A 13,088-nucleotide genomic window follows, 5' to 3' on the forward strand; every position below is an offset into this window, starting at 1 on the left:
CAACAACATCCTTCTATTTTTACAATAATGGTCTTATGCAGTATTTGTCCTAAAGAGACTGCATTAGTTCACTCAGCATAATGCTCTTCAGCCTTTCCCAAGTTATATAGTAAAATAATATTTCTTAAATAAACGAGTTATTTCTTTGGGAATGGGAAGCTATATACCTGCAGTTTTTAATTTCTTGAGATCTTACTATGGAATTTTGTACCATATTTTAAAAAGTACTAATTCTGGTACATATTATGCTTAATTGCTTTGAGTGTTGTGTACCCTTGAGTTGGAACTGACTCATAGCTAACCCTCTCGGGTTTTCAGGGGCAGTTTATAGCATGAGAGGACATTGCCCATTTTTCTCCCACAGAGCAGCTGGTGGATTTGAACCACATGCCTTCAGGATTGCAGTGTAGCTTCTTACTACTGCTGCTCCACCAGAGTTTTCTCTACTGCTTTAAATGAGGCATCTTACTTTGAATGTATATATGTGTGACTATTTATGATATTTTCTGAGATACCTAACTGTAGTACAGGTTATTGTTAAGATCATGAGTTCAAGACTGCAGCGCTTCTGGCCTGTTGACTGCTTACCTGAAGGAAGGTACAGTGTTGAGGAATGTGAGTCTCTTAACTGAGAGCTAACAGGATGACCTCCACATGCACCAGCTCCATGGAGAGTCCTTGGTCAGACAGATAGATCTTAACTGTAGAAAACCTTTGGGAAAAGTGTAAAAGTGCTTTGTAAGTAGAATTGCCAAGGATTATGTAAGTAGTAAATCATGAAACTTCCTTTTGACATGACATTCTTCTTTGCAGTCTTTACTTTCTCAAGCTCATAAAAAAACATGAAAAAAGAAACGTGTTCAGCTTTGCAAGCTAAGTAAGTTTGATACATCTGTTGCAAATGACTTCAATACTTGGTTTGCCCTTTCAGCTCTATGTGGCCACGGAGGCCATCCTCATTGCACTGATTGGGGCCACACCATCGTACCACTGGGACCTGGCAGAACTGCTACCCAGCCAGAACCACAGCAACCAGTCAGCTGGTGAAGAACGAGCCTTCGGGGACTGGCTCTTGACAGCCAATGGCAGCGAGATCCATAAGCATGTGCATTTCAGTAGCAGCTTCACCTCCATCGCCTCAGAGGTAACTGACATTAGAAATGATGAGGAAATGAAGTGAAAAAAGCAGGTCATTCTGATCACTAAGTATTTTGCCTGCCTAGGTGTTTTATTTTACTTTCAATTTAAGCTGTGTCTTCAAAAGCTTTCTAATAAGACAAAGTAGAGATTTTAATACATACACACACAAAGAAAATCTTATGGTAGCATGCTCTTTTTTTTAAAAAAATGAAATTATTATTTTATACTGGTTTACTTACAAAGTTTGTATACATTATTTTTCACACCAGATCTTTCCCATTTTCTTAACCCATCCCTCCCTCCACCCATCAAATTATGAGACCCTATGATTACTACCTCCCGCGGCCCATCCCCTACTTAGATCCTCATACATGTTTTATGAGATAACTGTTATTTTTACAATAATGGTCTTATGCAGTATTTGTCCTTATGGGACCGAGTAGTTCACTTAGTCTGATGCTCTCTAGTCCTTCCCAAGTTAGGTAGTAATTTTTAAAATCATTGCTCCTGTATGCTGTGTAGTATTCCATCATGTGAATGTACCATCATTTCTCAATCTATTCAATTGTTGTTGGACATTTGGGCTGGGAAGTATGTTCTTTCCTCTTCAATATACAGATTAGAAAGTATTTTTTTTTACTTTTTTTTATTAATTTTAATGCAAGTTTACAGAGACTTAGGGCTTCAAATCATTCATTGTTGCACTTTTCTCCCTGCCCCTCCAAATTCACTCTTCTCCTTAAAAAGTAAAAGAAATACTCTTTCATTGTTATGCAATCCCATGACAATAATAACCAATCGTATATTGTATATACCTTTTATGTTCTCTCCCTCATCTGTTTCAATGCAGTATACATCATCCCTCCCCTCCTCCTCTGTCTTACCTCAACCCCGATGTCAGTCCCATTTTACAACAGTGGTTGTATGCAATATTTGTCCTTTTGTGACTAAGACATTTCACTCAGCATAATGTCCTGTAGGGTCATCCATTTTGCATAATATTTCATGAATTCCTTGTTTTCCAATCCCGTACAATATTCCATTGTCTGATACACAACAGCTTCTCTATCCATTCATTTGTTGATGGGCACTTGGGTTGTTTCCAGCTCTTTACTGTTGCAAACAAAGCTGCAATAAACATGAGTGTGCATATATGTGCTTGGGTAACAGTTACGTTTTATTTAGGGTAAATTCCCAGTAGTGGAATTGCTGGGTCAAATGGTATTTCTGTTTGCAACTTTTTGAGAAAACACATACAGCCTTCCATAGTGGTTGCACCATAATCTAAGATTTCAGTGTAAGAGGAGTTACATTTTGACTGGTTCTCGTTGTATGCTATTGAATTGGTTCTGACTGGTAGTTACCCTGTGACAGAGTAGAACTGCCCTGTAGTGTTTGATTGACTGAAATCTTAGTGGGAGCAGGTCACCAGGTCTTTTCTTTTGTGGGGTAGCTGGTGGATTTTGACTGCTAATCTTTCAGGTAGCAGCCTAGCCCTTAACCACTGTCATGAGCACAATATCCTTTTAAAAGTGTATTCGATTTCACCAAGGTGCTACTTGGTAAACGCTCACCTCCTCTCTAGGGTTTACACTGATTATCACCTTCCCTTAAAGTCTCTTTTTTACATACACAAAAGCTAAAGAGAGAGAAATAGAAGGACCTACTTAGAACATCCGAAGTTTGTGTGTAAGACCAGTCCTAAAAATTTATCACAAATGCACTCTTGACTGTGCAATATAAAACACAACCAGTACCACCTGGTGTGATTGTAGAAGCCATATGTGTAAAGATACTTACTGTCCAAGGAGGAAGTTCTGGTTAGGGCAGCCAGATAAGCTTAGGATGGACAATCTGGTCAACAGAAGCTGTTGCTGAGAGGGGAAGGGACCACACGCAGCTAGAAAGCACCTGCATTGGTTGCTAAGATGTGTAAATGTTTCTGTGTCTTTTGCCCACTCACCCCCAACTACCCATTGACCCAGCAGCCCTGGCCCTGCCCCTGCAAATACAGGGTTAATGCCAGCTCTAGTGGATGGCCTGCAGGGCTCTGTTCCAGTTCTCAGTTCTGGTTGCTGCACTATTCAGCTTCCCTAGAATCCTTTTAGCCACTTCCCTATGGGGACACAGATGTGCTAGTCAAATGACCTGTTTACATCTCTAGTCCAAGCCTGGAAACCACACTGCTTTGTATGTGTGGGATGAGTATGTGTACATACACACATCTGCATATAATGACAGACATCAGCCAGCTTTTTCCATTGCTGACTATTTTGGTCACCACCCTTTGATAACAACAGATGAGGCATACTAAAAACCAGAGAGACGTACCAAAGTTGGTGTTCCCTTGGCCTTTTCTTAGGCATTTCCCATTTGAAGGGATAATGGCTAGATTAACTTTTTGAGCTACTGCCAAGGTGATGTTTCTATAGCAACAATCTAGTCATGTCACCACTTACTCAGATCCCCCAGTGATTCTCCTGCTGTACACAGAATACAATAGAAACCCTCATGCTCCATCTGAGGCTCTTCACAGCTTGGTCACAGGTGTGCTTTTCCAGCCCCATTCTGGACTTCTTCGCCTCCCACCCCCAAATACACAGCAGTAGCTTCTATTTCCCAGACACGCCCTGAGCTCTTACCCTAAACCTGCTACCCACTCAACCCAGGCACTACCTGGCAAACTCTCGCCTCCTCTCCAGGGTTTACACTGATTGTCATCTTCTCACAAAATTTGCCTGACCCCATCCCCAAAAGAAATCATGTTTGTTTCTTCTCTAGTAACATTTTTTTGGTACTCATTTTACCACCTATTTAAGATTCAACTCTATGTTTTAGAAATCATTTGTATTAACATATTGTTAAGTATTAAATGCTTTGAGGCTAGAAATAAAGTTTTAATAATCGTTATATTTCCAACAACAGCAATAACTACTTCCACTACCAAGAATTTTTGGTGGAGCGGTGATTCAGCAATTAATTTCAAAGGTGGGCATTTTGAACCTACCAGATGCTTCCTAAAGAAAGACATGGCAGTCTACGTCTATAAAGATTAAAACCCACTGCATCAGCAGATTTTAGTGCATGTCCATCCTCCATCAGGTTTCCAAGGCTCTAACTCCTTATAGGAAAATGCCCATCTTTTACCCAAGGATCAGCTGGTGGATTCAAAGAGCCAACCTTTCAATTCACAGGTGATTTTTAGTTTTATTTATTTATATATTTTTGCTATTACTCTGATAGCTTTTTGTTGAAAAGCCTTCTTCCATTGAATGGCTTTGGAACCTTTGTCAGCAATCAATTGAACATATTTGTGTGAGTCTGTTTCTGGATTCTCTGTTGTGATCCATTGATCCAGTGTCTATCCCTTTTCCAATACTATACAGTCTTGATTACTGTTGTTAATAATACAGTGGCTCCTCCTCTTTATTATTTTCAGAATTGTTTTTGTTATTCTTGTTCCTTTCTCTTATTAGTTATTAAACAATTTTATCTGTATCTACATAAATTCTTTTTGTGTTTAACTAATACTGGTGCTGAACCTGTCTATTCATTTGGGGAAAATTAACATCTTTACTATATTTGATCTTCTAAAGCATGAACATTATGTGTTACATTTTCTTTCATTAGTGTGTTCAAATTTTAATGAAATTCTGTACCTATTTTGTTGGGTTTTTGTCTAAAGGTTTCAAATATTTGAACAATTACAAATATCATGTTTTTAATTACTGTGTCTGCATGTTGTGAATTGCTAGTCTATAGACTTTTTGTGGTTTTCTCCCTTGGATCCTGTGACTTTACATGTTGTTGTTATGTGCTGTCGAGTCACTTGCAATTTATAGCGACCCTATGTACAACAGCCCTAAACCCTGCTATATGCTCTGCCAATCGCACTGCCTCTGACACACCCATCCCGATTAACCCAGTCACTGAATCAATCCACCTCATAGAGGGTCTTCCCCTCCTGCGCCGTCCCTCTACCCTCCCAAGCATGATGTCCCTCTCTAAGCACCTGTCCCTCTTTACAATATGTCCAAAATATGTCAGACGAAGCCTCAGAATCCTTTCCTCCAAGGAGCAGCCTGGTTTAACCCTCTCTAGCATGAATCTGTTTGTTTTCTTGGCAGTCCATGGTACATTCAGTACTCTTCTCCAGCACCACAGCTCAAAGACATCAATTCTCCTTCTGTCCTTCCTAGTCATTGTCCAACTCTCTGAGGTATAACAAGTGATTGCACAGACAGTAGCCTGTATCAGACACACCTTAGTCTCCAGAGTGACACCATTGGTCTTCAGTACTTTGGAGAGGTTCCTAACAGCAGACTTTCCCGTCGCCATACGCTTTTTTATTTCCTGACTGCTGGTGCCAAGAGTGTTGACCATGGAGCCAAGCAGACTAAAGTTGTTAACAATCTCAATCTCTTCACCATCCATCCTGATGCTGCCAATTGGTCCAGCGGTGAGAATCTTTGTCTTCTTGACATTAAGCCTCAATCCATACTGAAGGCTGCAGTCCTTGACCCTCTGCAGCAGGCGTTTCAGATCCTCCTCAGTTTCAGCAAGCAGGGATGTGTCATCTGCATAACACAGATTGTTAATCTTCCACCAGTCTTGATGCCGTACTTCTCCTCATAGAGCCCAGCCTCTCAGATAATCTGTTCTGCATACAGGTTGAAAAGGTATGGAGATAGGACACATCCCTGGCGTACCTTACATATTAATTTCAGGTATTTTTTTTTATATTTTTGAGGTTTGTTTTCAGTCATATAAAAATTGTTGTTGTTGTGTGCTGTCAAGTTGGAACTGACTCATGTTATTGTTCTGTGCCATAGAGTCACCTGTGACTCATAGTGACCCTATGCACAGCAGCCCTAAACCCTGCTCTATCCCATGCCAATCTTATTGTCTTTGACACACCTACCCCCATAAACCCAGTCATTGAATCAATCCATCTTATCGAGGGTCTTCCTCTCCTGCACTGTCCCTCCACCCTCCCAAGCATGACGTCCCTCTTCAAGGACTGGTCCCTCCTTGCAACAGGTCCAGAGCATGTCAAATGAAACTTCAGAGTCCTTGCCTCCATGGAGCAGCCTACATTCACCCTCTTCAGGATGAACTTGTTTGTTTTCCTAGCAGTCCATGGTTTATTCAATACTTTTCTCCAGCACCACAACTCCAAGGCATCAATTCTTATTCTGTCACCCCTAGTCATTGTTCAGCTTTCTGAAGCATACAAAGGAATTGCAAAGACCATGGTCTGTATCAGGCACACCTTAGTCTCCATACTGACATCATTGCTCTTCAGTACTTTGGAGAAGTATCTGACAGCATACTTTACCAGTGCAATTCGTCTTTTAATTTTCTGGCTGCTGGTACCAAGAGTGTTGATTGTATAAAATTGATGTTATTTCTTTAAACTTTTGGTAGATTTCTCCATTGAATTATGGCTCAACTCTCCAGCAAACCTGTTACCAGACTATAGTTAGAATGAATTGCAGACCAAATTCTGGCAAATGAGTCAAAATGTCCTAGCTAAATATTCTTTACCAAGGAAACGCAAAATAAACTTTCTTGTAGCCTTGATAAAGCTTTTACTTTTCTGATATTGTAGGTATTTCAGCCACTATTTGCACTTTTATAGAGACAGAGTAGTGAAACTTCCATGTTTGTCTCAGGACTAGAGAGAGATTTTTACCACAGAGTGTTACTCCTGTGGGTAAAGAGTGTAGACCATATTAGACTGTTTGACAAGTTCTTATATAAGTGCAGAATGCCTCTAAAATAATCCATGTACTTCAAGTACCTTTAATTTCACAGATGAGAATTTATGTCTGATATCTATCATTTGTAATCAACAGGACACTGTTTTAATTAAGAATAGCAAAATATCCACTGTTAATAGGCACTGATACAGAGTCCTTGTAATAGCTTCCATCAGAGAATGTGCATTCTACAGGGAAGGCCAGCTGACCATGACTGGACAATGTAATCCCAATTCAAGTGCTTGCAGCACCATCATGAGAATTTGACCGAAGTAACATTCATGCAGAGTAGCCCAGTGTATATGCTTAGTAATGTAAATTAGACATCATAGCGAGCCCTGTGCTTCTGCACAGCAGGTACTCGACAGATTTTAATTACAATGAATCAAGCTAATAGTAATGAAAACTGTAATTATAGCTCTTTTCAGTATTGCCAAAGATATACTCATTTTTAGCAAGTGTTTATTGAGTAGCTAATACTTGTCTAATGCTAACAAAGACTTTGATAAAAGGAGAAGAGAGCTCTGTGCTCAGGACCACAGGGATTATGGTGCTCTGGTCACCAAACATCACCTCTGTTGCCAGAAACAAACTAAATATTTGACTGGAAACTGCATATGAATGAGTAGAAAGATAGCTCGAAAGACCTGAGAGCTTCTGTTTAAAGAGTTGGTAAGTGCAGTAGAAATAGAACTAAACAGCTTCCCCTGGAACATTGTTCTTGTTGTTTTGTGCCATCGAGTTATAACGACCCTATGTACAACAGCTCTAAAGCCTGCCTTTTCCTGAGTTGGTCTCACTGACTCTGACATACCTGCCCTTATTACCCCAGTTACTGTATCAATCCATTTCATCGGGGTCTCGCTCTCCTGCACTGTCCTTCCACCCTTTCAAGCATGATGTTCTTTTCCAAGGACAAGTCTCTCCTGGCCATGTGCCCAAAGAATGTGAGATGCAGCTTCAGAATCCTAGCCTCCAAGGAGAAACTTGGCTTCACCCTTTTTAAAACAGACTTTGGTTTCTTTGGCAGTCCATGGTATGTTCGAGACTTTTCTCCAGCACCACAACTCAAAGGCATCAATTCTTCTGTCATCCTTCGTCATTGTCCAGCTCTCTGATTCATAACAAGTAATTGTGAAGACCATGGCCTGGATCAGGTGCACCTTAGTCTCTAGGCTGACATTGTTGCCTCTCGGTACTCTGGAGAGGTCCCTGACAACAGATTTTCCCAGTGCAGTTCAGCTTTTTATTTCCTGACTGCTGGTGCTAAGAGTATTGATTAGGAAGCCAAGCCCAGCCATAATGGTTAATAACCTCAATCTCTTCTTCATCTATCCTGATGCTCTCAGTTGGCCCAGTGGTGAGAATTTTTGTCTTCTTGATGTTAAGCTTCAATCCATATTGAAGACTACAATCCTTGACCTTCTGCAGCAAGAAATTCAGGTCCTCCTCAGTTTCAGCAAGCAAGGTTGTGTCATCTGTGTAATGTAGGTTGTTGTTGAGCCATCCTCCAATCCTGATGCCACATTCTTTCTCATAAAGCCCAGCCTCCCAAATGTTCTGTTCTGCATATTGATTGAAAAGGTAAGGAGGCAGAACACATCCCTGATGCTTATCTTTACTGATTTTGAATCATGCCGTGTTTCCTTGCTCTGTTCTGAGGATTGCCTCCTGGTCCAAATACAGGTTTAGTATGAGTACAACCAAGTGTTCTGGGATTCCCATTCTCCTCAAGGTTAGCCACAATTTGTTGTGATCCACCAGTCAGGTGCCTTTGCTTAGTCAATGAAACACAGAAAGAATTCCCCTCATACTCTTTATTTTCTGTCAGGATCCATCTGCCATTGGCAATAATGTCTCTAGTTCTGCAACCTCTTCTAAACCCAGCTTGTATTTCAGGCAGTTCTCTGTCAATGTACTGTTCTAGTTGGTTTTGGATAATATTCAGCAAGATTTTGCTTGCATGTGGTATTAATGATATTGTTCGATAATTTCCATGCTCTGTTGGGTCACTAGTTTTTGGAATGGGAATAAATATGTATCTCTCCCAGTCTGTTGGCCAGGTAGTTGTCCTCCCGATTTCTTGGCACAACCTGGTGAGCATGTCCAGGGCAGCATTTGTTTGTTGAAATATGTCAGTTGGTATTTCATCAAGTCTTAGGGCTTCAAGTCCTTCAGAGCAACCTGAGCTTCCTGCTTCATCACCACTGCCTCTTGATCATATGTTGTTTTCTTAATATTCTTCTGTATCAGCCAATTCTTTTTGGTACAGTGACTCTGCATACTCTTTCCATCTTCTTTTGATACTTCCTGCATCAAATAGTCTGCCCATAGCATTCTCAAGTATTGCATGGCTTAAATTTGTTATTTAGTTCCTTCAGCTTAAGAAATGCTGAGCAAGTTTGGCCCTTTTGATTTTTAGATTATATTTTGATTATAGTACTTTGCTTTGTCTTTCCATGCCGCCCTTTGAAATCTTTATTCAGCTCCTTAATATATTGATTTCTTCTCTCTGCTTTGGCTTCTCGGCTCACTAGTACAATATTCAGAGTCTCTTCTGACATCCATTTTGGCCTTTACTTCTTCTCCATCTTTGTAATGACCTTTTGCATTCTTTATGATGATATTCTTGATATCCTCCAACAGCTCATCTGGTCTTCGTTCACTAGTGTTCAAGGCCTCAAACCTGTTCCTGAGTTGGTTTTGAAATTCAGGAAAGATAGACTGAAGATGTAATTTTGATTTCTCTGGATGTGATTTGAACTTCTTTAGCTTTAATCTGAACTTGCATATGAGCAGTTGATGATCTATTCCACAAGAAGCACCTGGCCTAGTTTTCACTGCTGATTTTGAACTTCTTCAGTGATTCCTTCCACAAATGTAATTGACCTATTCATACCATCAGGTGAAATCTATGTGTATAGCCTATGTTTATGTTTCTTATAAAAGGTATTTGCAGTGAATAAATCTTTGTGCAGAATTCTGTCATTCTATCTCCAGCGTCACTTCAACCCTAAGAAGACAAAGGTACCACCCTCCTCACCTGCATGTGATTGATAGCTCCTCGCTTCTCAATGCTGGTGTCTTCTCCCTCTGAACTGTGTCTGTTAGTCTCTGCCTCTCTCTCCGTGTTCTCTACACAGCAGATTGGATTCCTATTTTAAAATTTTATAAACATTATTCAGCGATAATGGTTACTTTTTTTCAGTGTTTTGTTACCTCCATTCATTCTGATCGTGTGTCGTACCAGGGCCAGTACTCAATCCCCTGCCCTTCTCATCTTTGTTTTAGAATAATTTTCTATTGTTTTGCCTCCTATTGTTGATTTTGTATTTAAATGAGCAGCTCATTACTTAAAAGAAATATTATTTGTGATCCAGCCAGTTGTTTAGCCAACAGGTGATGTAGATCGCAGGGCCAGTCTCAGTCAAGTCTCACCCTGTGGAATGAATCTAGGCATTTTGTCAGTCTGTGTATCAGCTTCCTTCTAACTTGTGTTCTGCGTGTGCCTGTGTGCTCAGAGCTGTCGTGGCCATGTTTGCATAAACTGAAGAGGAAGCTGGCATGGCTTCACATTTATTGGTTTAGAATTTCTTTTTTTTTTTTTTTACAAAGTCCTTTTATTTTATTTCAAGGTGCAAATGTCTTCCTTGTACGCCCTAGACTCACTACTCGAAGCATGAGTTCTGTGAGTTTCCTCAGTCTACTGTGGTACTGTTTGGGTGGTGGTCCAAGTCCTGGGATGGTTTGGAGCGAGTTAAGGGATAACAGCCAAGTGTTCTGCTTTTACTACCAAAATGATGAAAGTCCACAGAGGAACAGTAACAGAGGGGAGAATAATGAGAGTGGTGATCAAGTAGAAGCAGGACCAGCAGTGCCAGATGGGATCTCAGCCCCTCTTCTGAATCCAGTGTTTCTCAGGAGCATGGAGCCTCCAAAATAGGAACAGAGTTTGTTTTTGATATGGTGGAGAGTAGTAGTCCCAAACCAAACCTGCCATTTAATTTCTTAGCATTAATTCAATTTGATTACACCTCTGGTTTCTCAGTTGGTCTTCCTAATCTCCAAAGTGGAAGTACTGAAAGTAGAACCTGAGCTGCTCAGTGGGTTGATAAATAGTCTTAATATATAATCTGTAGAATATAGGTAATACTTGGTTTACAGTGAGCTGTGTGAGAATTATTCACAATAAAATCAACCTTAAGAAAGGGGTGTGATGTCCTGTTGACCTATAATATTAAACTCCTGGAACTGGATGTAAAATAGAACCTATACTTTAGAGATTACTTATATTTATAGATTTTATACTTATCCCTCTACAGATGAAGGTGATCATAATCATGAACACATTTAAAACATAAATCCCACTCTGCATCGTATTGTACTCAGGTCAGGCCTTAAGTAAATTTTGTTAATGGGTGATTTTGAGAAAGTGAATAAGAGGTTATGTATATGTGATTAACTTGGTATTTAATGCCCCCTCCCAAATAGCCATTGGAGTGAATTTATGTAGCAAATTGCTGTATTCAAATTATTCCCTGAGCTCTGACTCATTCAGAAAGCACCAAATATCACGGAGACACACAATTATCATGCTTAATTAATGTTTGCAACCAAAAAGAGTAAGGTTGGAATCTTTAATATCGTTGTAGATATTGAAGAACTGAAATTGACTGATTATTATCTTGAGATTAATATCTTTTCCCCAAGCCATACCCTGGGGTCAAAAGACAGCATATTAAAACTATTTGAAAAATTCACTGCAATAATTGCTTTAGGGGCTAATTTTTTTTTAATGTCTTACTTCCTTATGCTTGTACTACTGATTGTTATAGTCTGCACACTTCACCCATTAAGTGGTAATTCAGAGTGACAACTACATTGAAATGAAGCAAGTTAGTTAATCACCATGAAAGTGTTTCTGAAATATCCTGCCTAAGTACTCACTAGTCACAGGAGGCCTCTGATTACCTGTTTTCCTCCCAGAGTGAGAGTTTCTTCTAAAAAGCTGTAAATATTTTTATGGGAACTACAGGAGGGGGAAATGTCTGAGGTTTGCATGGAAATGTTCTTAGAATTGCTCAGAATTTTGCAAAGCAGAATAGTTACCAGATCACTAGGTGTGCAGGGTCCCCAAGGATGCACTGCAGGGGGGCTGGTGTCCATCTCAGCCCTGTGTCTTTGGAATACTAATAAGCTAGGAGTCGGGGTAGAGAGATGGTGATTGTTATGTGACTTCTGTTCCATCAAACCTGGACATTGTGGAGCAGGAGCTCTGAAGTGGCAGTGGCAGTGTGTAGGCATGTGCTCAGCCTTCACCTGCATAGCCAGGAGAGGCAGTGTTTTATCCTTCCTTTTTCTTTACCATCAGGTGGGCTGTGTGCCCTACAGAGCTAGAAAAGTACAGTGGACTCATGAAAAAGCCCACCTTTTAGAAGCGATATAGTAGTCAGGTGAGGGGTTTTCATACCACTCTGACCTGCCAGAGACCCCGCTTGCTTGTGCATTCATTAATGTATTGTGTATCATCTATGGAACATTCTTTATGCCCAAATAATCCTTCAGACTCCTCTCAGTAGGAATATTTGTGGACTGATTAAAAAACTCTCAGTGGTCATACTGCATCAGCCTTGGCAATTGTGTGCTCAGTGGCACGGATTTTTATCTTATTTAGCTGGGAGTCCAGAAAAATACTGTGGGTTTCTTGCTCTTTAATCATCTCTCTCAATGTATGACCCCAGTATAAACAAAAGCCCTCTCTATTTCAGATTGTTATTTTTTTGTTGTTGTTAAGTGTGGTCAAGTCTAGTACGACTCATAACAACCTTATGAAAACACCTGAACCTTGTTCTGTAACTATTCTCTTTTCCCTTTGTTCATAGAATTTCCAGAGGCATGTGGTTTAGCAAGTGTATGCCACTCCTACTTCTAAACCTGAATCATTCTGGGAGCTCTACCAAATACTGTCCATGTTGGGTAACCATTATGGTATTTGACACACCTATGGCACTGTGTTCAGTATCACAGCAACCCCAATTTACTTAAGTACAGCAAATAGACTGTTGTACTACTTAAAAGAATGTGCATCCCAAAATCAATTGACACTAGGCCCGAGGGCCACAGGCCCTTGGGCCATACTGCTTTATAAATACAAGCATGCCTACCAGGTGCTGGCTGACTGTAAAC

The 13,088-nt window shown here is 40.2% G+C and overlaps 1 protein-coding gene across 2 annotated transcripts in view; it reads left to right on the top strand.

The window, feature by feature from the left end:
* SLC22A15 (solute carrier family 22, member 15) overlaps positions 1-13,088 on the top strand; it is a 112,329-nt gene that overhangs the window by 32,297 nt on the left and 66,944 nt on the right. For both annotated transcript variants that reach the window (XM_006899571.1, XM_006899572.1), the window contains exon 2: positions 932-1,144. In XM_006899571.1, the coding sequence (XP_006899633.1) occupies positions 932-1,144 (213 nt within the window). The remainder of the gene's footprint in view (positions 1-931; positions 1,145-13,088) is intronic.

The sequence above is a fragment of the Elephantulus edwardii genome, unplaced genomic scaffold (genome assembly GCF_000299155.1).
Source record: "Elephantulus edwardii isolate Elephantulus edwardi_28Jun2011 unplaced genomic scaffold, EleEdw1.0 scaffold00262, whole genome shotgun sequence".
Lineage (NCBI taxonomy): Eukaryota > Metazoa > Chordata > Mammalia > Macroscelidea > Macroscelididae > Elephantulus > Elephantulus edwardii.